This window comes from Gallus gallus, chromosome 5, assembly GCF_016699485.2.
Source record: "Gallus gallus isolate bGalGal1 chromosome 5, bGalGal1.mat.broiler.GRCg7b, whole genome shotgun sequence".
NCBI classification, from domain to species: domain Eukaryota; kingdom Metazoa; phylum Chordata; class Aves; order Galliformes; family Phasianidae; genus Gallus; species Gallus gallus.
The window spans coordinates 37,833,645-37,859,444 of NC_052536.1; the positions used below are offsets into that span (position 1 = coordinate 37,833,645).

At 45.1% G+C, this 25,800-nt stretch overlaps 3 protein-coding genes across 14 annotated transcripts in view; 2 read left to right on the top strand and 1 right to left on the bottom strand.

Annotated features, from left to right (window-relative positions):
* FLVCR2 (feline leukemia virus subgroup C cellular receptor family member 2) overlaps positions 1–1,789 on the top strand; it is a 31,601-nt gene extending 29,812 nt beyond the window's left edge. For all 4 annotated transcript variants that reach the window (XR_006939499.1, XR_212418.4, XM_421280.7 and 1 more), the window contains one exon: positions 492–1,789. Coding sequence is in view for 2 of the 4 variants with exons in the window: in XM_421280.7 (XP_421280.5) it covers positions 492–548 (57 nt within the window). In the remaining 2 variants the exon portion in view is untranslated. The remainder of the gene's footprint in view (positions 1–491) is intronic.
* A 547-nt stretch (positions 1,790–2,336) lies between these two features.
* Positions 2,337–4,054, bottom strand: ERG28 (ergosterol biosynthesis 28). 3 transcript variants are annotated; one of them, XM_040701868.2, is made up of 5 exons: positions 3,802–3,969; positions 3,622–3,712; positions 3,017–3,135; positions 2,764–2,862; positions 2,337–2,628 (listed from the first exon to the last, which is right to left on the bottom strand). In XM_040701868.2, exons 1-4 carry the CDS (start codon positions 3,932–3,934, stop codon positions 2,783–2,785), a joined length of 423 nt encoding a protein of 140 aa, XP_040557802.1. In that variant the 5' UTR covers positions 3,935–3,969; the 3' UTR covers positions 2,337–2,628; positions 2,764–2,782. The 3 variants fall into 3 exon arrangements, with proteins under 3 accessions (XP_040557802.1, XP_046798505.1, XP_040557800.1); XM_046942549.1 differs by having other exon boundaries at positions 2,337–2,862; XM_040701866.2 differs by lacking the exon at positions 3,622–3,712 and having other exon boundaries at positions 2,337–2,862; positions 3,802–4,054.
* TTLL5 (tubulin tyrosine ligase like 5) overlaps positions 3,620–25,800 on the top strand; it is a 120,150-nt gene continuing 97,969 nt past the window's right edge. For 3 of the 7 annotated variants that reach the window (NM_001031204.4, XM_015287392.4, XM_025150749.3), the window contains exons 1-11: positions 4,211–4,301; positions 4,634–4,806; positions 6,828–6,937; positions 8,829–8,911; positions 9,641–9,747; positions 10,328–10,458; positions 10,978–11,060; positions 13,262–13,331; positions 13,646–13,730; positions 24,292–24,393; positions 24,514–24,605. In NM_001031204.4, the coding sequence (NP_001026375.3) occupies positions 4,718–4,806; positions 6,828–6,937; positions 8,829–8,911; positions 9,641–9,747; positions 10,328–10,458; positions 10,978–11,060; positions 13,262–13,331; positions 13,646–13,730; positions 24,292–24,393; positions 24,514–24,605 (952 nt within the window). In that variant the 5' untranslated portion in view covers positions 4,211–4,301; positions 4,634–4,717. The other 4 variants (XM_015287390.4, XM_040701000.2, XM_040700999.2 and 1 more) reach the window with 3 other exon arrangements.

Below are 25,800 nucleotides of genomic sequence, written 5' to 3' on the forward strand. Positions count from 1 at the left end.
CCTTGGCATGAAGGAAGAATTCCCATTTCTTCCCTTGCCCAGAGAACTGGCCCTGCAGCTTCACGACCTTGAGGTCAATCTCGTATCACTGTGACATCATCTGAGGGCTCCAGCAAGCAGCTTCAGAGAAGTGGGATCATTGCTCTGCACCGCTGCCCGCAGTGTCCCTTGTCTGGGCATGGGAATGTTCTGGAGGAGTGAGCCAGGTACGCTCCGGGGTTGAGCTCTCAGAGTGTGGTAGTGGTGATTCTTTGGAGGATTTAGGTCAGGTCAGGTGGGGCTTTGAGCAACTTGGTTTAGTGAATGGTGTCCCTGCCCGCGGCAAGATATCTTTAAAGGTCACATCCAAGCCAACCTATTATGTGGTTCTGTGATCTGTGCACACTAGTGGGGAGCTGGGAATGAGGCAGCCTCTGGCCTGCTGGTCTCTGAAGCCAAAGTGTGGCCACTCAGCATCCTAACCATATTCTTTTTGTCTCTCTGACTTGCAGAAAGCCATGCCAGAAGCCTGCACCGCTCCCATCGTCCTTGAGGAGTCAAAGCTGTGAAAAAGAGGGGTGGCAGAGCTGGGAGATGCGGGACGTCCCCCCACCCTCATTCTCACCTTTGCTACCTACACCATCCTGTTACATGTGAATTCTGGCAGGGGGGCAGCTGGGAACTGCTTGTAGAGCATGACAGAGTGAAACAGAAAGGGAGTTGCTCCCTTCAGTTATACCTCTGCACCTTGCTGTTCTGGAGACTGTGCTGAGTGAGAGAAGTTGTTGAGAAAAGTCACTGCTCCCCTTCACCCCATGTATGCTTGGAAGAAAAGCACACGTTGTCAGAAAAGCCCCAGTTCCAGGCGAGTCCTGAGCAGGTGAGGGTGGCACCTTGCGTGTGGTCTGTGCCTTTTCTCCTAGGGAAGCAATGATACAGAATGCCAGTGCTGGACTGTGCTTACTGTGAGCAGCCCTGGGAGAGCTGTGACCTGGCTCTCAGGAAGAGGGATTGCACTGACTGCCTGTGATGTCCTCCACGTTGCACAGGTGATGGTAGGGGCTCCAGCACAACACCAGCCCATCAGTGCAAAGCAGTACAACTGCTGTGGCCAGTGCCAGTTTTCTATATGTGGCTGTAGAGAAAGATCCACCTAGAATTCACTTGGGTTGCTCTAATGTTCCTGTATACTAGGAATAATGGAGAGATACCAATAGATCTCCTACTAGAAGCAAGGATTAGTGCTGTGGCTGCAGCCTGAGCCCAGGTCAGCTAGCAGCAGGAGTGACTCAAAGCGTAAGCTCTCAAGGCTGAGGATCAAATCTTCCTCCTTAATGATGAAGTGCCTTTTGCAACTTTTAACACTACACAAAAGCCTTTGTGGATTATCAGATGACCTGTCAGGGCATTGTTGCCCTGCGCTGCTATGGTGAGGTGTTTTCAGCACAGTGGGAATGATGTACTCGAGTATGGAGGGAGGCTTCCACTTTGTGGTAGAAGCCTTCTTACCCACAGTTCTGTCTCGTATGCTGGTGTTCATCTCCCAGTCACAAATGTAGACCCTCAAAACCCTTTTCCTTCCTTTCCAGCATCCATCCCTTGGTGGAGACATCAAGTGTCCTTATACCAATATCATGCAGTTACACGCATACCCTACTGGAAAAAAACCCACAAATGCAGACTGGATGAAAATATATTACAAAAAATCCCCCCCCCCCCTTTTTTTTGATAGTTTGGGATTGAGGATGTGGTCTAAAATGGCTTTTAAATATAATTTTTATATGAAATAAAAAATTTCAAGTGTGCAATACAAGGTGCATTTTTGTATTATAGGGCTGAAACTGTCTCAATTGGGCTTTTTTTAGGAGCCTGAAATGCAGAACGGAAAAATCATTTCTCTACCCACTGCTGCTGTTACACTCTTTTCTTCCTTTTATTTTTCCCCCTTCTTCCTCCCAGGAATAGGCTTCTCCCCTAGCAGCTCCTGCTGCTTCCTTCCTACCTTTTGTACACTGCCCATCTGCTGTGGACATTCTTTCATCTAGCTCTAAGCAACCTGTTCCCATTTGCTCATTGTTACAGTTAAAGCTCAGTGCAAAGGAAGCTCAATCCTTATTCCTGATGCATGCAGTTTGTTGCCACTAGAATGCTGCAGCAGCGAGAGCTGCAACAACCCTCCTTGGGTGTGTGTGATACGTTCAGTCAGACCTGGAGCTTTGGTGGCAGGGACTCAGTGAACAATACATGTGCTGCACAGCAGGATAACACGTCCTACAGCATGCAGTAAAAAGCACTTGTTGCAAAGTTGGAGAGTGTTTACCTGACGCTGTGTAGCACAAATACAGACATTGCATCCGTCGGTTTTCTGTCATTTATTAGAAATGGCCCCTGCAGAACACACACATGCAAGTTACACAGTTGGACCACAGCAGCACACGTTTCTCTTTCCCGTCCAAAGCGGTCAGTGGATCCTGGGTGGCTCTACACCTCCTCCCCACGGGTGCACCAGAGGCAGACCTTAGCGTCTTCGTGGGCATGCCCGAGGCACTCCCTGCCCTCCTGCAGGGAGGCAGTCACCAAGCACTCCCAGCAAGCTTGGACAGACTCCAGTGGGGGTTTGTCTTGGACACCAGTCGGCTGAAATGTTGCCTGGACGAGATTAAACACTCAGTAATGAAGGATGATTGACAGAGTCCAACATCGATCTGCCACCGGGACTGGCACCCTGGAGAAGTTCAGAGCTTTAGTGGAAGTCTGGCAGTGAGAACAGGAGATGACGCTGACCTTTACAGTGCGCTCAGCCTCAGTTTTTCTTCTTATTTTCTGACAGTGCTTCTACCTCTAGGTACTGTAGCCCGATCAGCATCCCCAGGATAGAGAAACCTGCGATGGAGATAAAGCATCAGTTGTATAAAAAAAGGCTGCACACAGATGAGACGTTCGGAACAGCCCCTCCTTGCCCCACACGTAGTTCTGAGGGAGCCGAGAGCTCCACCAGAGGTTGGGGCTGGGAGGCAGGGTGCGGGGCTCTGCTTACTTGCTACCATGAGGGGTGCCATAACTCCAATCGTCAAGGCAGCGGTGTGGTAAATGAAGACTTCAGAGAGGAAGTGAACGAGGGCCATAAAGAAGGTGAAGAGCGTGAGGTAGTAGAGGCTGTCGGGGCAGAAAGAAGCAGGTCAGCACGCTCACAGCACCGGCACGGCAGGCAGCAGAGCCACGCGCTGCCCGCTCTCGTCCTCGCCGCGGAGCACGGAGGGCAGTGGGTCGCGGCTGCAGGGAGCTACTAAAGGTAAAGGGCGATGGCCGGGAGAACAGGGCGGTGCGTTCGGTGGTGCACCGTCGCTGGCGTTATCTGCCTGGAGGCAACTGAAGGGGCGTAGGTGGCGGCGTAGGAAGCAGGTGGGCACGCGAAACAGGCTGAGAAGTGGCTGAGCCCAGGAACGGGGCGACAAGACGGGACCGGCTAAGGGCGCACCACCCCCGCACGCCGCGGGTGGGCGGTGCCGCGCTGCGGGGCCGGGGAGGCGCGGACAGCAGCGGGCAGCTCCGGCCCCGCACGGCTCTGCCCGGAACCCCCCCGAGCTCAGCGACGCGCCGCACGCAGCGCTCCCCCGCCCGCGCCCGGCGCCGCCCACGTACGTTTGGTTGCGGATGTCGATGGCGCACAGGCAGCGGATCACCGAGGACAGCAGCGTCCAGATGCCGAACGTCCGCGCCTGCAGCCCGTTCACTGCGCACAGAGAGGGGGAAACCACGGTGAGGAGCGCTCCCGCCGCCGGGCAGGGAGGGCGTCCCGCCGGCTGCGGGCCGAGCCCTTACCGAGACCGGGGCTGCCGGTATAGAGCTTCTCCGAGAGGAAGCTGTGGTCGCGGAAGCTCTGCAGCGTGTTCCCGGCCGCGATGACGGACACCATGACGAGCCAGCTGCGCAACACGTTCAGGAACCGGCTCATCCTGCCGCCGCCACCGCCGCGGCCCCGCACCGCCCTTCCGCACCGGGGCTCCGACCCGCGCCGCCCTGCTGCGCTCCCATTGGCTGCGGGCGTGCCGCTCCATGCGCGCGCCACGCGGCCGCGAGGGCCGCCTCCGCCAATCGAAGGCCGCCTGGCGCGGGCCCCGATCCCGCCCCCTCGCTGCCGATCGCTCGGAGAGGCGGAAGCGCCGCGCGTGCGCGCTACGGCGGGAGGGACGGCGCCGGAGGCGCACGCGCAGTGAGGGCGGGGCGGGGCGGGGCCGGCCGCCGCCGGTTGTTGTAGTAACGGGGAAGCGGCGGGAGTGGCCGCCGGATCGGGTCGTGCCGATGGGGCTATGAGGGAGCGGGTACGGCGCGCAGGGAGCCGGTCCCGCGGCGCGAGGGCTACGGCGGCGGCTCTCGGGGAGAGCCTCCTCTGAGGCCGCGGGGTAGGCCGGGGCCCGTCCGCCTCGTCGGGCGTGGCCGCCCCGGGGGCTGCTCCCAGCCTGGAGGGCCGTTGGAGCGTGGGGAAGGCGCGGAGCGGGCGGGGCGCGCCTCAGGGGCGAGGCGGTGGGGCGGGAGGGGCCGGTGAGCGCGGGCCGGGAGCGCCGCGGGCAGTGCGGCCCGGCTGGAGGTGTGCTGCCCTCGGCTCTCGCTGCTCGGCCCGGCTGCGCGCTCAGGGTGTTAATTCCTGTTGTAGGTAACAGCTGCTGTCAGATCCCTCGGATCTGCGGGAGGGATCTCTGAGGCCGCCGAGCCGGCTGCATGAGAGCGCCCGGAGGAAATGCCGGCGGGCATGGCTCGGGGACTGGAGGAAAGCGGCTCGTCCTCGGAGGAGGAGGAGGAGGAGGAAGATGCTGGAGATGGGCTGCTGTAAGTTGGGCATGAAGACCCTCTTAGCTCTTGCTGTGTTCCTTGCCCTGGTCCTACCTGTTGAGGAGCTTGTTGGTTCCGGTCGTGTCTGCAGGCTGTGGGCAGACAGCGTACATTTAGAGCCTAAAAGCACGGCGTTCATCAGAGCTGGGTGTGCAGCTGTTCCTTGGCTGCTCTTTCTGCTACATTCCTGAGCTGGGCACTTCCTTGGTGATATGTAAGAAAATGATAGAAGTTTGTGTCCTTCTGTGTTTATTTAGTTTTTAATCCCCTTTATAGAAGGGAAATATACATCACAGTGGACTGAAACACAGTGTTACGTGCCATTCTTTAAAAGCTGCCCTGTGAGAGCTGTAATATTTCTACTTAGTTTCTGCGATTCCTATTAGTGTCCAGTGTATGTCTGTTCTGTCTTTGGTAGTTTTTATTTTTGCTTGGAAAGGAATTGCTCTCTTCCTCTTTCTCAAAGTGAAATCCCATTTCTGCTTTAGTGGCACCTGCTTTAGTATGTCTTGTTTATTTTCTCCTCGGTACACATTGTAACCCGGTGTCCAGCTGCAAACAGCAGTGCCTTAGTGCCCTTGTAGAGAGATATCGCTTTGTACTAAATAGTTGGCTTGGAGCTGCCAGACCCTTATGGATGGATGGCTCAAGAACTGCCTTAGACTAGAATGTGTCTGCATTAAGTGACCAAGTGTCACGCTAGGAATGAATGACTGTCACCTGGAGGATTGCCTGAGCCTTGGTAGTCTTACTGCAAATCCTCAGGGCAGGCTTAACGTAAAGTCCCCTCCTGTTGCCTCAGCTCATTTCCCACTTACATAAGGCTCTGTCCCGCAGTGTAAATTCTGGAATCCTCCTGGGTCCCTTCCAGTCAGGATAGGTAACTGCACTCCTTCAGTTATTTCTGAAGGTAGCAGAAGCAGGTGGTGGGGTTGTGAACTTGGTTTGTCAGGGGGTAACTTGGTTAAGAGGATCAAGGTTATGCTGAAGAGGACTTACTTTGTCACAGCATCAGAAAGTTGTCCTTTATCTCTCTTCCTGTGTTGTAAGTGAAGGATGTGTTTTGTCTTCTGTAGTGTCTCCAAACCTTTGATGATGATAATCTTACACGTTCAAATGCCAAATGCATCTGTCTAGCATTGTGCCAGTCTTTCAGTTCCTTTTTATCTGTGTAGATAGATGTAGATATCTCCCCACCCCTTCTGTTTCTGTTTTCTGTTAACTTTTTTAATGGCTGTTTCCATGAGCAGGGAGTAATAAGAAGCTTTATTTGCTTCAGCAGGTTGATAGGTTTGCTTTCTGTCATCTTAGGCTTTTATATAATAGCTTTTAACTTTCAGTGTGCATGTCCTTACTGAGGACATAATGGTTTCCAACATAGACTTGATGTTTCGGGCAGAACAGATCACTGTGTTGGAACCTGTAGCAGCCTTGAGTGGCTGGCTGGGGGCATCGTTGTTGAGTTCTGGGCTTGCATTTCACTGCATTTGGCAGAAATTTAAAAAGGAGGGACAGAAAAATTCATGGATCGTGTTGAGCCAAATGTTTTCCAGTCTGGCAAATTCTGCATGAGTGCCCTTCTGCTCATCTCAGAGTCTCGGATTACAAGCAGGAAGTATGCACAAGCTGGAATTGGCATTGTAAGGTTTGACTGTGTGGATATCAGTAATTATAGACTATCCTGAACTATAGATCTTGTTCTCAGGCTATAATTCAAGAGAACGTTTTGCTGTGAAAATCTGTGGTGTTTCTTCCGAATGATACTCAGTAAAAATCAATATAAATTAAGCAGAATTCCTATTTAAAATGGGAAGAGCTACCTACAAAGAGGGTGATTTAGAAGATCCATTTTGTAGCTGAGTACACCAGAGTGCTTAGCGTGTGTTTGTCTGCGTGTCCTGCCCGTGGGCTAGCTGGGCAAGCATGGGCAAGTATGGAGAACTGCTGCATCATCATAGCAACCACTGTGTGCGTGTGAGGTTCAGCATCTGCTAGTGCTAACTATCTTGCCATTGTAGGGATCATCCATGCATCAGGTGGACTGGTGGCGGCTGCAGGCGGATCCCCATCTTCGTGTTTCATGCTGATGCCATTCTGACAAACGACAGCTACCTCCGCCTGATTGGAGGTGGGTGCAGCGATTTGACAGCTTTTGGCCTGAAGGTGTGAAGCAGAAATCTCTTACCTGGATGTTCCCTTCTCTTTGTGGGGTAGAGGGCATGCAAGGGAGGAACTTATTGTCTCTGAGCACTGAGGCATTCAGAAATGCTTGGCCAGTCGGTGAATGTTTATTGTATATTCAGATTGTGCTACGTGCCTATCTTCCCACTTCTGGTGGGTCTGGAGGCATTTTGAGATGGAACTGTCTGGTTGCAAAGCAGATTTGAAGGTTGTGCTACTTATGACCATAAGATAAACTGACTGATTAATTGCTGAGAACTTAAAATCAATCCTTCCAGTGAGTTTTAGGAGGGTTTCATCGGGAAATGGAGTCTCCATCCCCACTAATTATCACCTACCATGTCAATAACAGTAGAAAGCTTTAATAGCAAGTCTTGTGCCTCAGAGCCTGGCAAGTTTGAGTAAGGCCATAAGTCTATGATTGCTGTTGTAGCAGCTCTGCCGTCAGGGGACCAAACCTGTCTAGTGCCAAATAAGGGAGAGCTTCTATATAAGGCAAAGTTGTAACAGCGAGTTGCTCCAGATTGCGAGAGTTGGTACTGGTGGGTGTGTGCGCCTGGGAGCTCATTCTAGATGTGCTGAGTTGGGGAAAAGCTAAAAAGCCTCCCAGGTTTTTTGATGCTGACACCTCTTTCTTCCCTTGCTTCTCCCTTTCTCTGATAATTGGTGCACTCATTTCTAATGTCCTAGCCAAGCAGAAGTGCTCCTGGCTCCTTTGGGTAAGGGGTGGAGGTGACCTGTGTGTAGAAACTCCTGATCCTTTTGATGTGAGTTACAGGCATGCTTGGGTGGTAGCAGAAGCTGAAAGTGACTTAACGTGTATTCTAATTGAAGTGTGGTATCTTTCTGCTTTTCCTCAGGCCGTGGATGATTTTGTGCAATGGAACGAGTTTACTGTGGGATAGGACAACTTCTTGAATTTCCTTTAGAGCTTTATGCAGTCCTGGATGATATTTCTACCCTTTTCTTTAGACTTATCTTTATTGGTAGAACTTATTTCCTGAGGCTTAATGTAATCTTCTCATTCCGTTCCTCGTTTGAAGTCATTTGTAAAGTGCCTTTTTCAAGTGATTCTGTTCCAGTTTTGTGATTTCTGCCTCTACTTTCTTTGCAGTCTTTTGTGGATTAACAAATCCTTTTGTAGCACACCTTTTGGTGTATCTTATACCTCCAGTTCTGCTTACTGAGTTTGTTTTTATGATCTTTCTATTTTTTTTTTCACCTAACACTTGCCCTGTTTACTTTATTTCTTACTGTTTTTCCCCAGTTTTGCTTTGGAAGATGAACACAGTTTAACAATACATGAACAAAAATTCGTAGTGTTTTGTTTTGGTCTTACATGACTACTTCTTAGGTCCTAAAAAAAGCTAGCCACATCAGTGAGGGGTGTATAGCATGAGTGTTTTCGGCTGGGGATACCTGTCTTTAGTTGAGAAGAAGTTGTTCTTTGGAGTGTTATAAAGCAGTCTGTGAAGAGCTCTTTAAAAAAGAAAAGAGAAAATCCCACAAAACAACAGCAAAATAACCCTCACCCCAACACATGGATCTGTGCGCTTGTTAGCGTGGGTTTCATTTTGGTACAACAGGGCTCAGTGACACGGCAATGTTATACCTGAGGACAGGTATAAATTACTTCAATGCCTCAAGGGAGATACAGGCATTCCCCCCCCCACACTCTTTGCCTGTTGCGTGCAGCTAACGTGTGGATGCTTCTCTGTACGTTAAGTGCAGCTGTACGAAGTCCTGTGGTGCTCTTCCTTATTGTTTGGTAGCATAGGTAACTTCAGTTCATGTTTTCTGGGTGCAGACTCTAATATTGTGTTTTCTTCCCTGTTAAGAACGTTATCACTTGTCCTATAAGATTGTACGAACAGACAGCCGCCTCGTCCGAAGCATACTGACTGCACATGGGTTCCACGAGGTGAGTGCTGAGCTGGAACGTGTGTGCATATATATGTTTTTCTGTGTGAAGTTAGAATCAGGAAGTTCCTTGTGAAACCTCTCAGTGATGTTTTTTCTTTCTTCCTTTCTACCCCTGCCCTCTGTGTTCTGTCAATCAGATAGGACATATGTTGTGAAGCCTGCAAAATTAGGGAGAAGAGGGATATCAAGGTTGTGTGTTTCTCTTCTTCCTTTAGAGCACTGCCTCATACCTTTAGGAAGATATGAAGAGTTTCGCCTCTCAGCCTTTACAAGCTGACAGAAACGTTCTTGTAGTGTTCTGCATTTCTCTTCTAGCACCTGCCTTGCCCTAGGAAATGTCCTGTCTGCTGCTTATGACAATTTGAGAGAAGCGTTTGGGTGGTAGATTTTGTTCTGGATAAGGCAAAGTTGGGGAATTGGATCTCCCAAGTTTCCTGGAGAAATCTGAAGTGCTTTATAAATTGGATTTAGATGGTCTATTAAAAGAACAGAATTATAAGCCTGTTTAAAAGAAAACAGTGTGTTTATTTTATAGCATCGCTGCATAGTAGCTTAGGTATTAGCCAGATTCTTGTCCTAATACTGTAGGTGGGTAGAGGAAATTGTCTTAAACTGTAAGTGCTCTGGTCCCACAAATGCAAAGGCACAGTCTGTAGGACAAATAGTGGTGCTCCTCACTATTTCCATGAGTTTTTATGTGTGGGTTTCTTGTGCTGCTCTTTTTTAGGTGCACCCTAATAGCAGCGATTATAATCTCATGTGGACAGGATCACACTTGAAGCCCTACTTGCTGCGTTCCCTTACAGATATTCAGAAAGTTAATCATTTCCCCAGGTAAGGTCTTGATGTCACATTTATTGAACGTCTTTGTCATGGTTGTAGTAATGCCAGCACAACTTTCTTTTTATGTTTTTTAAAAAAGAAGGTATTTGTCATACTTTCAAGTCCCAGCAGACTGAACTTGTGCCACACTCTGTTTTCATTTGAAACATTCTGGGAATTTGAGGGAGATGTGAGTTTTAAGTGCTTGTTCATAGCCCAAATGCTGATTTATTGCCTTCTCCTCTCTAGCTGATGAGAAAAGTGAAGTATTTGGGGGCTTGGAGTTCTTAGCTGTAGTTATACACCGCTGATTTACAAACAAGTTTACAAACACCATTATAACTATTTGCTTTAGTCCCTCTTGAGCATAGCAAGATGCACTACAGATGAGAATGGCTATTAATACATCCATAGAATAGAGAAAATAAAACAGAAGAGTAGCTGCACATTAAGGCGGTGGCCTCTGACAGAACTGCAGATGCATTAGTAATAGGTTGTTCCAGTGTGCCTGGGTTTTTTTGGTTTGTTTCTTGTTTTGTTGTTGTTTTTAATGCTGGGAAAAAATAACAAGTCTCTTGTTCTGGATCTTCAGGTCATATGAACTGACACGAAAGGACAGACTTTACAAGAATGTCAGTCGTATGCAGCTGTCCCATGGATTCAAGACGTTCCATATCTTACCTCAGACCTTCATCCTCCCAGCTGAGTACCAGGAGTTCTGCAGTAAGTTAAGATTTGCTAATGATACCCAGACCTAAAGCAAAGTAACTGGTTAGGGGGAAAGCTATTACTCTTGAGTAACTTAGTTTGTTGATCACTTCAGTGGTTGATGAAACTGGAAAGACAGTTGAAAAAATGCACGTGACTTCTTTGTATTGTTTTTACTCTGCTGCCTTGTGTACTTGTGTAAGTACTCAAGAAGCTGATTGAGGGCTAGGGCTCCAGAATTGAGCTTTCTTTGTTCACAGTGTTGATGATTGGCTTCCTAGTATCCCTGACTAGTGTCTGGGAGTACAGAAGAGAAATGACAAGATGAGTTACAGGGCAGAGAAAAAAGTATTGTCAGAGCAGGAAGAGAGTGTCAGTAATAATTGCAGTGATTCCTAAGGAGTAAAAAATCAAAAAGTAGATTGATCTCTTCCTGGAGTTCTTGAAGTCTCCTGTTGTAGGCAGCGTTCTTACTCCTCTGTAAATAAGCAAAATGGAAGCTGTTTCAGACTTATGCTGTTTTCTTCTAACCAGGTACCTATTCTAAGGACAGAGGCCCATGGATAGTGAAGCCTGTGGCCTCTTCCAGGGGTCGAGGTGTCTACCTGATAAACAATGTAAGTACTTACCAAAAGGAGTACTTCTCATAGATTCATTCATTCATAGAATGGCCTAGGTTGAAAAGGATCTCAAAGATCATCTAGTTTCAACCCCCCTGCTGTGGGCAGGGTTGTCAACCACTGGACCAGGCTGCCCAGAGCCACATCCTGCCTGGCCATGAATGCCTCCAGGGATGGGGCATCCACAACTTCTCTGGGCAATGTGTTCTAGTGCATCACCACCACTTTTCAGTAACACTGTCCACAAAACTATGTCAGTTTCCATTTGAGGGGCATGGAAACAGCTAAGCAGACAATGGCCATGCTCTGGATTTCAACAGTGCATTGGTGTGCAGTTTAACAGTCCAGAGCAGCTGGCATAGCTTGTCCTGCCCTATATTGTGTAATCCAAAAGCAAGCTATTTCTTTGTACTCTGACAGTGTCTGTGTCTGACAGTAGGCTGATGTTAGGAAGATTCCCAGAACTCTCTTTGGTTATTTGCCCTTTGCAATCTAAACAGTCCTCAAACAGTGTCCTCTTCTCAACCCTGGAAAAGACCAGCTAAAACGAAGCCATGTGTGACTCAGTAGCATGTGTATCAGTCTTAAGAGTTTTGTTACCTAAATGCCAGTGTGCCTTAATTGAGGTGTAAAGAGGATTATTCTTTGAATTTGGAATGTTGGTCATAGTGTTATGTTGCTTTTTTGGGACTTTCCAGGGGTTAGGTTGCCATAGGTAACAAATATATCGGGATAGGAGCCAGAATACACGAGGATATTCCAATAAATATTCTCAGCAGCAAAACTAACTGGTGAGTTATTTTGTTTTCACTCACTCAAACCCCTTTAGCCTCCCCTGCATGGAAGGGGTCATGCTGCTTCATCTGTTCTCTACCTGGATCCTTTCCCATAAAGTAAAGGAGCAATTTGCCAAGTGTATGAAGTAAGTATTTCCAGAGCTGCACTCAGCTTTTTCTTTGCTTGAAAGAGAAGAATGAGCTCAGGCTTTTATGGCAGTTGGCCATGAATTGGGAAAAAGACCCTTCTGGGACCAGTCTCCCTTTGTGTAAATCTGTTCCAGAAACATTTCAGCTAGCTTAGCCCAAAGGCTTCATTTTCCTTCAGTGTGATTCCATTAAGGGAGTGTCTTCTAGAATCTTATCACAGTGGCTTCTTTTTTTTTTTTTAAACAAACAAAACTCTCAGTTTCTCTGGTCCATAGTAAACAAGCTGTCATTTTTGTGATGTGCTGAGGGAACTTGAGTTTGTTCCCTCGTGTTATATAGAGTGTGTGTGTGTGTATGTATATGTGTGTGTGTGTGTATGTGTGTGTGTGTGTGTATATATATATATATATATATATATATCAGGTATATATATATATATATACCTGAGTTTCCTGCTCCTTACACCAATAAGACTGAATAGCTGTAAAGCTGAATAAAGCCAGGGTGACGGGGTTCTCTCTTGAAACTGTTCTGTAAGAAATTGTTACTGTGAGTAGGTAAAACTGGTTACAAGGAGATAGAGCTTTTACTCTTTGCTCTGTACAAGTCTTTCAACTGGTCCCATGACTTTGTGATGTGTATTTATTGTACGCAGAGCTTTCTGTTCTTACCTACAAGGGTAGCTTCTTTGTCATACCTTAGCCCCTGCTGTGAACTGACCCTCAGTAGAAGGTATCTACTCATGTAGTCAAAAGGGTTGGATACTAGCCATAAAGATCACAAGCTGAGGAGTCATTTTCTTCACTTCTGACTCTTTCACTAGCAGTAGTAACATATTCTTTCCAGTGCCTTCTAAGTAAATCCCTCCTCTGTATGTCTGGTTAAGCACTTAGGAAACAGACAACAACAGCCATTTCTCATTTTCTTTCTCTTGCCTATTTTATGTTATTTTGCCATGCAGCTGCTAAACCTGCAGTTTGCTCTAAGGAGTACTTAACTGGAAGACTCATGGTCTTTCTAATGTAATCGTTCTCAGGCTTCTCGATAGGATTTAATTACCTAAAGTGTTTTGTGACTGACTGTTAGTTTCTCCATTGTTGTTTTGTGAGGGGAGGTGTTTATGTTCATATTACTCCCACCCTCTGACATAACTGTTGATACAAAGTGGTTTTAGGAGGTGAAAGCTGGAAAGATGGTAGGTTTGATCTTGTAATCTTGTTACTCGTTGAGCCTCCTGCTGTTCTCACCCCTGGATTCCCTGTTCTTTCGTAGCCAAATCAGATTGTACTGGAAGACAACATCCTGGTTTCTCGTTACATCAACAACCCCCTGCTCATAGACGGTGAGTATGCTTAGGAATTGCTCTTGCTTTCGTGCACTCTGTCTTGTTTCTGGGAACTGAAGAGCTCTGCAACCTTTGCAGGAATTTAGTTGATTGAGTTGTCTATCTTACACTAGCACCAGGGGGGGAAAAAATAAATAGAAAATTCCTTGACGTTGGGAAGCTTTTCAGTTAGGAAGGCTTCAAACATCATATGTCAGCAGCAGGTAATGGTTTATTCCTCCCATTGCTCTTAGAGTCTGTTGTATTTTCTCAACTGGTTATGATATGTGAAAGATATTTGCAGTCACTGATTTCTGACAACTTCATTTCAGATTTCAAATTCGATGTGCGCCTGTATGTTCTGGTTACATCCTATGATCCACTTGTCATCTATCTATATGAGGAAGGATTGGCCAGGTAGGGGAAGTTTTTTATTTCCTCAGTGCGTGTGCACTCTGTGATCAACAGACATCTAGGCTTGCCTCTGTAATTCTGAGCTAGTAGCAAATAAGAGAGGGAAGTGCTGCTTCTGGCATTCTGCATATTTATTTAAGTAGAATACACTTCATTGCACTTTGTCTAGTGAGTTTTCATTGTATAGATTAGAGGGTCTTTAGGGAGGGATTTTATTGCATGAGGAAGTAATAAAGCAGGTTTTCAACTTTAGACAGTGGAACGGCCACACAGCATTATTGAAGCGTTGATTCTAAAGATGAGGTTCTTCTTGAGTCCATTTTGTACTCTTCGTGCCCCTTCTTCATCCTCTCAGTACAGGAGCATGCAAGGTGAAGAGAAACCTTTTCAGTTTCCATGTAATGATAAATTAAAAACGTTTAGAAACCCGTTGATCTTTGTAGTCTTAATACCTTCAAATTGTATTTTAAATTTTATGTCAGCATTTGTATTTTCTGTACTATCAAGTATGTTAACTTAGCTAATTTACTGTCCTTTCCCTGGTAGATATCAACTTTCTTTTGCATTTAAGAAAGATTCTTAAGATTCCCAGGAGGGAGGTTTGTCTGCCAAAAATGCCTGTTTCTCTTTCGTCCTAAAAGGAAACTTGATGTGGGCTACTCTGTATATCCTGCAGGTGGCACTAGTGGTCTTCAGTGTTAGTGATTTGGATTCTTCCCATCCTCTGGATTTCCAAATTCAGATTCTTGGTGGGAGGTGAGGATCTCTGTGCTACTGGATTTTGGCTTCCTGTTTAGCAACTTGGCCTACCATTTAACACTGTGGTGTTCAATGCTGGGAGAGACCCCTTTATTGCCTCATGGTGTAATGCTTTGGTTTAAAGCTGGGACAAAACTTCTGTGGGGTTGGGGGGGAAATGCCTTAACCTTTGGGAGAGGAACCTAGTTGCTACTTCTTACTCAAAAAAAACAGTGCTTGAGAGCAATATGTAGCAGAGAACGGGGAGGTAACAGGCCTGGAATAAAAGGCAGCATTGAAGGAGTCTGAGAGGCAATCCACCAACAAAACAAAACAAAACTGTTTTAGGGACCTGCAATAGTGAACTATGGTCTTTGCTTTCTGAAAGGCTTTGCATATTTGTAATACGAGAGGAACCTGACTACTTCAGGAACCAAAGTACTGACTACTACTGGAACCACTGCTAAAAAAGAAGTGCTATCAGAAATCATAAGATGCATGATCTTCTTGCAAAGGGACAGATTTGATATTGTATGTTTGTCATTTGATATTTAACTAGATATCTAGGCTTGGTTTCTCTTGGCATAGCTAGGCTTGCCAAGATGTGATCTAGAGAGGAACGTGAGGCCTCAATGCTGAGGAGAAGAAAGGGGTTATGGATCCAGCATGGATGACTGTATTTAACTTTACATGTGAAAGAGTGATGAGAAAATTTCCTTTGAAGGTGATATAAAGGCTGTATGCCCAGAGATATATAGCAAAACTTTCAGCTCTTGCTGGTTGATTTGTACTTGAAATATTGATCAACAGTTTGATTTGCTGTGGTTTAAGTTCTCTTCTTCAAGGTATTTTTTTGGCAGATGTTGACTGTAGAGCTACTTGTCCTTTATCCTCCAAAAGCATATTGCCAATGCCCATGTTTAGTAAGGCTCCTTTTGTAGCTACTTACCTACTTTCTCCCCCACAGAATAAACTGTATTTAGTACATAATCTTAGACAATCATCAGATATTGGACTTATGGAGACTTACTAAGAAAGATAGTGTGAATGGGTTCAGTTTTTCATTAAAATATGACTTTTCTGGTCTTGCCATCATCTAAGTTGGTCATCTGTGATTGGCAGCCTTGAGAACTCTGCATTTTCACTGAAGCTATAGATTTGAGTTGACAGCTGAAGCATATATTCTAGAATGAACAGCTCTCTTGATAAGCTTAGTCCAGGTTTGCCCAAGTGTATAACTTAATCATCTGATCTTATGTTAAAAACCTGGGTTGTTTTGTCTGACTTCTAGAATATGTGGTCAAATATATTTACTGATGTACCTTTTAAATCCTAGTATGGGTAGGAAGTGAAGTGTTAATAAACTAGAGTCTTAATTACAGGCTGACTTCAGGAAATGCTTTTAAAGGTGACTCACCATACCCAAGAAATAGTTACATGGGCATTAGCAGGTGGAAGTCCCAAGGCTGTTCTTAGGGCAGCTGTTGAATTGGTGGATCGTGTGGTTTTTTGGAGGGGCATACTTCAAAGATGAGAATGGCAAGCCTATTGTGCTTGAAGTATGTGTGAGGAGGACATTGGGAGTGCTCCCTCCAGCAGCATGGGCTGCTCCTTGCCCATGTTACCAACTAGGGGTGGGATGCTTCTCAGTCTCCCATGTGATTTTCCCCTCTTCCTAGGTATCTCCACGTGAGATGGAAGGGAGTCTGGTCCTGTCTTGCTTGATGCCTGCTGAAAGAGTGGGACTTGACACGTGGTAGTGGTAGGAGTTCATAGTGAAATGCCTCTGTTTTCAGGATACTTCTCTATAGCCTCTTTCTTGCCTAAGCTGCAAGATTTGGGTAGCCACGCTTCAGAGCCTGAGTGGCTTGAAGGGCATTATTCCAGTGGGAATTTGTTAGTCAGAATTACACTAAAATTTAAAAATAGATTGGGGGGGAAAAAAAAAAAAGCAACACTGAACTGAAAACCAAGCCTTCTTGCAGAGGCCCCCAAGGAGCAGCAGTTGGGGGGGAAACTTTCCAGGTTGACTTGAGACAGAGTGGCAGCTGGGCTTCCCAGTGCTGCCACGAGCTGCCTTCCTGCTGCCTGAGCTCCCACTGCCCCATGACAGAACCCCTCCCTCGGTAGCTTGGCTTCCTAATTAGCACTGGCTCCACTGGGATATTTACCTTTTCTCTGCTGGATTCCTGTGGTTTCCAAGGAATTCAGGTGTTTGCTATGAGCCAAGAAATTCACATTACCTCACAGGCTGTGCTTAGACCAGAGTGTGCTGCAGCAGCCTGGTCCCCCCTTGCAGTAACTCCTGTCAGGCCTCTGCTTCTGAAGGAAGGTGTTTTATTTCTATGCGGGCACCTGGGAGCAAAGTGCAACCACTTAGGTAGACATCACCTTGCATGGAAGCAGTGTTTCAGCAGGCATCTCCTCTGGCCTTTGTGCCAGTGAGTAGTGCATCCAGACAGGAGGGTTTCCACTGCTTTCTTCCTTCTGTTAAGAGAAGCAGGGTTTGAATGACCAGAGGGAAGGTTAGATCCACCTGCAAGCAGTTGATATGGTTTTCTTAATAAAAAAGTACTATGTGTACAGACACCTGTTACCTCATCTTAAACTCTGTTGTTTACCTTAAATCTGCTTGTGTAAAATTAAGTAGTTGGGACTAAGGCTGCTACTGTTTGTAACGCAGTGGGGGGGTGTAATAAATATAATATTACATTAACATTATAAATGTACAAATATATAAATGTGTATGCATAATATTTATTTTTATATACACACCTCATATGCATGTATATACATAGGTTGCTCCAAAAGTAATGCCTTCAATTTGTTCATGTGGAAACCACACCAGATACAAAAAGCACTACTTCATAGCATTTTGTAGCTGAGAATTTGCTCTGTTTTTCTACACAGTTGCTGCCATTAGTTATGCACTTTTACCAGTGATGAAGAAGAGCCTGTGTGCTGTGCTTGTTTAAAAACAAAAACAAATCTGCCCCAGAGGGAGGAGGTGACTTGCTGTTGCCACAGCTGAAACCCACCACCCACCTCCTCACCGTGCTCACATCCACTGTTTGGTCTCCACAGATGTTCAGCAAGCATCAGTGAATGTCAGTGGGTGCAATTTTTTTCCACATGGAGGAATTCGGTTCCGCACCTCTGCTTCATATGCACTTCCATGTCAGGTGCCATTTTGTCAGGGTGGTCAAGATTAGAAGATTGATTATCATCTATTCTAAATCCCTTGTGCAAGTAGGGCCACTCAGATCTTGTTGCTCAGAACCACGTCCAGGTGCTTTTAAGCATCTCCATGGGTAGAGACTCCAGAATCTCTCTGGGCAACCTTGTTTGTGCACTGTCACCCTCGCAATGATTCCTCACATTCCTTAGGTCCAAAAAACCTGCTAAGGGCAGTGCATGTGTTGGAACTCGCAAATTTGTTCTGAAAACATTTTTAAAAAGCATGAAAAACAAACAAACAAACAAAAAAAACCCAGGTCTCTTCCTTTCCCTGCTGTTTCTGGTGAGGTTGCTCCTGGATCTTGTTCTTTAACATAGAACTGCTTGCATCATTTCATCTGTCCTGGCTGGGGAAACTGCTGTAGCACAGATGTCACTGAAACTCCTTTTGGGTTTTTTTGTATATCTTTTGAAAGGTTTGCTGTCTATTCCTGCTCTCTTCCTAACTGATGTATCAGGTAGATGCTGTTAAATAAATAATGTTGTTGATGAGAGCTTGTGATGCTTTCTATGGGTTCTTGTTTTTTTTTTTTTTCTGACCTGTGCTGTAAAAGAACAGACTTTTGGGTAGCATTTTAGAACCCAGACCTTGGTACTGTTTAAAATAGAAATATTTGTCATTCTCTTCTACCAGTTCTTGTCCATTGAACAACTACCTCAGGGATTGGTTCTTTTGGTCCTGATCTCAGCAGCAGGTTCTTGAGAGCCATAAAGAGAATGGTGCAGCCAGTGGTGCAAACAAACTTCTACGTGGCCTGTTCCCTAAACAAAATGGCAGCCAGTATACTAACAGGGAAGTTGGAATCTATTTACTGGAGGGCAAGGGGGGAAGGGGAAGGAAAATAGATTGAGAAAGAGACTCCAAGTATAAAATGTGAGGAACGTGCTTATAGAAACACTGTATTGCTTATTTCCAGGACATTTCAGCAGGAGCCCTGTGTGTAGTCATGGAAAAGACTGTTGTAATGTGTGCTTTTTCTGTAGCACTTGTTTGAGAGAAAAGGGATTAAGTATTCTTTCCTTTCTCCCACTCCAGGGTCTTTTCTCTTCTCCTCCTCCTTTCCCAGGCTCTGGCTAGATGTCACAAGCATTCCAGAGCTGCCAAGTTTGATGCAAACCCATGCAACAACTTCTGTAAATATTTAATGATCCAGTTTACGTATTCTCAAATTGACTTGCATCTGACAAACTTCACCTTGTGGTCAGTTCGTTTCCCAAAGCAGTACTGAGAATAAGGGCAATGTGCAACCCCTCCAGGTAGCTTCCTGCCTGAATGAGTGGTAGTTGAATGGTAAGCTGTTTATACTAGGCAGCGAGAGGATGTGAGTTGGGGCAAATAAATCTTTGGGGTGGTATGGTGAATTTGGGAATTTCAGGAGGTAAATGCAGGCTCTGTGATGTATTTTTTAGATTGTTAGGTCAAGAGGCAGAAGTTGTGCTTGTGACTTGTGGAGTAGGTGGGCTGCTGAAGGTGATCTTACAAGGTGGAGAGAGAGAGGGCAGTAGTGGCTCAATATCTCAATACCAAAGGTGATTTTTGACAAGGGAAATGTGTTGCATAACAGGGAGGCAAAGGGCCGGGATACCTCTGGATGATTTAGTGTTAACCTGGTGACTGCAGATTTTCCTGGACTCCTCTGAAGGAATTAATAAGGGTTTCTCCCTTTATATGTCTGTTCCTGCTGGTTAGACCAGCTGCTGCCACTACTGCCATCCTGCCACTGCTTACTTTTGATTGCTCTTTCCCTTTCTGTGATCCAGTGGAAAATGCAGCCAGAGGGAAGGCAAATGCATTCTTGCTGAAGGTGAGCACTGTATAGTTGCAGGTAAAGGGAACTAGTTTTTTGCCTTTGGCTTGAGCTGGCATGTGCCATTGTGGCTTGCAGCTGAGATGCAAGGAGGTGTGTTCTGTCACAACTGTTGAATATATGAGCGCTGCTTTTCTATTCTGGATTTTAAATTCAGAAATAAAGGGCATCTACTCTGTCCTGAGGAAAGAGAAGGTGCAGTGGAAGGAGTGAAGGCTGCAAGGGCTGTTCATAATCTGACTGCTGCTGCTTCTGCCCAGGAGGCTGGATTGCTGGCAGCAAGTTGAGTGGAAACTAAAGAGCACACAGTCAACCTCAGTTTAACCTTTCTTGTTTCCAGCTGCAGTCTTGGGGAAGAAACTCCCTCAGAATGGTTCTGTCTAGAAGCTTTTGGAATCCAATCTCTTGTATATCATGCTAGGAGGTGTCCTTAATTTTGTTAACTTATCCCTTTTCTCAGGTTTTTAAAAAAAGCAGGATTCATCAGAAGGGGAGAGTGAGAGAATGGCAGTGTAGTAAGGCCAGGGAAACAAGCTGTTGAAAGTGATTCTCTCACTTGTTTGGTGTGAGCAGTGAATACAAACAGTTACATCTCTGAGCAATAGCATGTGTGTGATGTCATATTGGGCTTATGTGGCAAGGTTTTGGTAGCAGCGTGCTGCAGGGGTGGCCTCTGTGAGCAGAATCCAGCAGCTGCTCCGTGTCAGATCAGAGCCGGCTCCAGAAGGGACCCTCTGCTGGCCAGAGCTTAGCCGTGAGCGGTGCTGGTTGCTCCTCTGGGAGAGCAGATTTAAGAAAGGGAAAAAATGCTACGTAAGAGCAGCTGGGAGAAAGTGGTATGGTGGAGCTGAGCTACCTGTCAGTGTGAAAGCACCACAATATATAGCACAGAGGTGACTCAGGCTAGTGCTATGGGAGGGAACTATTCCTCCTGCTTCCCCTGTCTGTTTCCATCCCCCACCAACAGCCACTGTTAAATGAAAACTTGTGCTTAAGAAGCTGTGTTACGGAGAAAACAAATCTGAGTTCAAACCAAAACAGAGCAGATATCCTTTTGATGGTGGATGTAGAACAGCAGAAATGCCTTTTTGACCATCTCTATAAGACTTCACGTTCTTAGCAGAAGGAACTTAGGTTTTACATGAGAGAGAAGAAATAGCATATCTGCTTGCACTGTACTGAAGTTACAAAGAGCATTGTCTAATTAATAGTGGAAAATTCACCTGTTACTAGACTTTTTTTTTAAGAAGCCCTACAGGAAAATTCTTCTTAAGAATCCAAAGCAGTGTGAATTTAGCAGTTGCACCACTCAGGACGCACAAGTTTACCTACCAGCAATACAGAGCAGCGAGTGTGTTGGCTTTCTTTAACACAAAGCATTTCGTGTAGCTCCTGGCTTGGACAGGATTGGTACAACAGGGGAAAATAAGAGTGAGTTAAAGCAGAGCGAGAAGGGGGTTGTGGTAGTGAGCACAAGATGGCATCTTTGAAGATTTTCGCTTGATAAAATAGCCTCCTTTGGCTGAAGATGTGCCTCCCCATGTGGATACACTGGCCTGTAATTTCAGAGTATTCTTGGATTCCTGGCTGATCGCAGGCTCCCACATAGCAGCATCTACCAGTAATACTTTGGCTAGGAAACAGTCCTATCCTGGCGGATGATGACCTGGCTGCAGTTATTTGTGCCTTCATCACTGTTTGGCTGGATTATAGCAACATGAGATACCTGGGCACAAAGCCTTTAGTGCTTAGGAAAATAGCTTGTACAGAATGTAGCAGCATGTGCTCATGGTAAATTGTGTTACAGGGAAAAATATCAGACTTGGCCTTTACTTTCTCTGACACCTTCCCATATAGTTTTTAAACTGTTTATAGGATCTTGGCCCTTCTCTTTTAGTTGATAAACATTCTATGTTTTGGATCTATAAAGGATTACTGGTGCTTTTTAATGACACGGACAGAAGCTTGGTCATCCTCTGCAAGTCTGAAAGACTTAATTGAAGTTTATTCTAATGTTAGGAGGTTTTGCAAGAAGATTTTTACAAACAGTGAATTTTTCCTCCTTTCCAGTCTTACAGGCCTGTTCCTCTGACCTTACTGTATCTAAAAATGTCTAATTTTTTGTTAAAGCAAAGCATTCTGTAGCTACAAAGTCTCTTTTCTGGAGAGCCTGAGTGCAGCAGGTGAACAGCCTTGTTACTGCTTTGGAAGAAAAATGCAGTGATGTGTTATATAAAAAGCTGTGGAGCTGTAAAGTGCTGCAGGTAATTACAACTAGTGATAGCAATGCTCTGCCATTCCAAGTGAGTGCTGACCTCTCATAAGAGGTTTGGGCTACTGCCAGTATTGTACATATATATAGTACAAGTACACTGGAATCTCTTCCGAATCATCAGTTCCTATGGAAATGTAAATCCTATGGTGACATCTTTCTTAGGGGATACTACTCAGACCAACCAATGAATCAGGTTGGTCTCTGTAGAAGGAAGCTAATGCAAGCCTTTGAAAGCTCACAGACTGCTATTTAGAGGTATCGTATCTGTTAGGGGTTGATATTCTCATGTTTCTGATTATGTGCATAATTGACAGCAACCACAACAACAGAAGTGCAGTAAAACTAACTGTGCGCTGCTTGGAAGTATTGAAGGAGCCCTTACTTTGTGAAATAGCTTGCTGCCTGTGCTGTGTCTTCCAGGACCTGGCTGAAAGTGTATTTCCAACAGGTGCTTTCAGTATGCTGCTAAAAAATGATTGTTAAGGTGGAGATGATGAAGTCTTGATTAAGAATCAAATACATGATTCTTAATTGTATGTATGTGAATGTAAATGTAATAACAATACACTGTTAGTATTTTCAGAGCAGAAGAGCTAAATCCAGGAATCTTACAGTTAAACTGAAAAGAAATGCTAATATTTTAAGCTGTGGAAATTTGTGGAAAGGGAATCCAAGCTTCCAAGCTACTCTCTGCTGCCAACTGCTCGAACTTCATCTATAGTTAAAGCTGAGAAAAATATGGTGAAAGATTATGCTGGTGTTTTTTTAAAACTTACCACTCGGTTGCCTGATGGAGGTTCTTTTTTCTGCTCCTACTTGTGTATTTACTAATAAGTTGAATTTGACATGATTCTGTATGAATTTGCTCGTATTGTTCCTGGAGTGGAGAGAGAGTTCTCAAAATGGCTATCAAATAAGGGCATCGGTGGCTTCAGTTTCACAGAGAAGTGAGGTTTTTGGCAGTTCTTTCTAAAGAAACTTGTTGGATATTCTTGTATAGTTCAGTTTCTTCTAAAGTGTGGAAAACAATAAGGAAAAATAAAGAGAGATGGCATTAATGAAGTGAAGGGAGTTGGCCTTTTTTTCTTTCTGTCAGGTTCATTGTACATCCAGATTCCCTTCCCTTTCTCCCTCCTCCATTTTTGATCACTGCCTCCCTTTTCCTGCTTTGAGGATTGGTCAAATATACGCTGTTCCTCTCCTGGAAATGACTTGCTCTTCTGGATGGGGCTTTCTTTCACTCTTGCTACTCTTCGTAGGATAGCAGATGTTTTACTTCCACTTTACCTTATCTTATTCCCCTTTATCTCTTCTGGGATATTAACATCTTAAACTGTAATAGTATAGGAGAGCAGCTGTAATGAAGAAGATGGAGGCATGGGGTTTTTGTTGCTGTTTTGGAGTGGCTTTTTTTAATAATTGTTTTTGGTCAGCTGAGAATTTGGTGTGTGTGGGTTTGTTGATTGTTGGTTGTTCTTCTTCTTTCTGGTAGTTCTGCCAGTCAGATGGCCTGGATTCTGTTCTTGATCTTTTGTTTAAAGTATTTTATCCAAAATCCGAGGCTGAAAGTGTATTGTGAAAAAAGGAACTAATGACACAGAGGATAAGAAAATTATCTTGTTCCACTTGATGGGCAGGTCCATGTGGTTCTAGAATTTTACAAACGTGGTCACAAATGGTATTGTTCTCTGCTTACTATTTGCTTTATTTCAAGTGAATCAGTGGCTGTTTGTAAAGCGAAGACATTACTCTGTTCTGACTACGCATCCTAACAATCTCCTTTATCATACCCAGAAGAGTGTGTGCCTGTATCTCATTGAAAGTTAATCGGTATCCTTCTATATTTGCTCAAGTGTTCTGTTAGTTAGATCTGTGAACTTACCTGACTTGCCTGTGGCTGCACAATTTGTGAAGCAAATCAAGGAGAATGTCTGGAACACGCACTGAGCTTTTAGGTGCAGTACATCCTTAGACTGACGAAGGCTGATCGTGCAACTACATGTTTAGAATGTGACTTCTGTACAGAAGAACTCAACTGTGTTTGTAAGAGACTTCAGGGAATATTAGCTGCAATGTGCACGTGTAGCATACCTGCTATATGTGTGTATGCGTTTCCCAGGAGTGGAGGATATTACGTATTCATGGTAGCTCCCAGTGTGAAATTGAAGGGGCTGTGGCACTGTCTAAAGCAAAGTGACCTGTCTAGCCAGAATCAAAGCAGCCAAGAAAAAAACGTGGCTAGCATGTATACTGTTAGGTCTGGAAAACTCCCAAGAGAATAAATGGAGCTCCCTGCTTTAAGACACTGAAAAATAAATGAAATGTGTTTGAATGTGGCCATAAACTGTATTTTATTTTATTTTGGTCAGGAGAGGTTGCATTCGATGAAGTCATGTGCTTACATCCTCTCCCTAGATGTCAGAGTCAAATGGTGTGTGTAATAGATTGTATTTAGCAGGCATATCACTTGTTCCAGAAACACTATAAATCTTGACCCTCTTTTCAGGTTTGCAACTGTGAGGTATGACCAGGCATCTAAGAACATTAAAAACCAATTTATGCATCTGACCAACTACAGTGTCAACAAGAAGAGTGGAGATTATGTCAGGTACTTGGCTGAAAAGTGGAACTTGATTTCTAGAAGCTGGATCGACTTACCTTAGTTGGTCTAAGGTTGGTACCCGTCCTCAGTTATGCCATTGGTGTAAACTTTCCTTGTTTATTTTAGCTGTGATGATCCTGAAGTGGAAGATTATGGAAATAAGTGGAGCATGAGCGCAATGCTGAGGTACTTAAAACAAGAGGGGAGAGACACTGCAGGTCAGTAGAGATTGTGTTGTTTTATTCCTTCATTAGATCTTAATCATCCCACTAGTGCAAATTGTAAGAAGTCAGGGAAGAGCCATAATGAATCCCATTTAGCATCAAAGCAGGGTGGAGGGAAGCGTTCCTTACAGCTTTCTCACTAGAGCTGTGCACTTATTCTCTATCCCTAGAGATGAGTCCTATCCCCAGAGGTAAGGCCTGTCCCTTTCCCTTTTGCAAATAGTATTCTGAGCTTTTCACAGGGTGTGTTTCTTAATATTTTTACCTACATTTCCCGTTTCTTAAGGTCATTCCATCCCTTCTAAAAGCTTCCCTCCCTCTACTGCTCCCATGGCCTGTTCAGTCTGATGAGTGACCAACCTCTGGAGAGCTGTGCCAGTTTGAATGACTCTTGGATGTGGTGTCATCTTTCCATGGCTCAGGTTTTTGCTGAGTGTTTTCATTTCAGTCTGTGTTTCATATAAAGTTGCTCCCTCTTCCCCACCTTTGCCAGGTCTGCTGGGAGTAAATGCATATGCAGAGCAGAATCCAGGTATATCCTTTAAGGGATAAATTACCTGTGATACCGCGCCATCAGTTACACTACTGATAGCAGCTGTGCCCATCCTGCAACTGATGCTGCAACTGTTAGATGGTGTAGGAAGGGGCTTGAATCTGGCTTTCAGATGGAAGTAGACTTTTTCCCCATCACGTGTATGTGTGGCTGTCCGATTACTTACACCACACATTTTCAGTCAGCTCTGTAGATGTAGTTATTAATACTGATAAGTCCTGTTCCAATGTCCTCTCCAAGTAAAAGACGTGCTCTTAAGTAAACTGCTGAGCAATGTGAGCAGGCTTCTCTGTAACTGCTTGTCACAAAACTACTTGCACCTTTCTCTGATGTATCTGGTTCTGGTCATAGGAAGGCAGAACTCTGGCTGGAAAGTGCTGGTTCTGTCTGGGCTGGCAAGTTTTTTGTGCTCTGAGATGTTTATGTGCACTTACACTCCCATGCTTTGTTGCTTCCACTTAGGCTTCCTGTGGCAGAGAAGCTGATATCTGAATTTGCTTGCAAGCTCATTTAGGTCCCTGCATGTCATCAGCTAAACACAAAAAAATAGTAATTGTATGTCTAAATCAAACTCTTCAGTCAAGTGTGGTACTGGATGTTTTCTGGGACAAGGATTTCCAAATGTTTGCGTGGGTT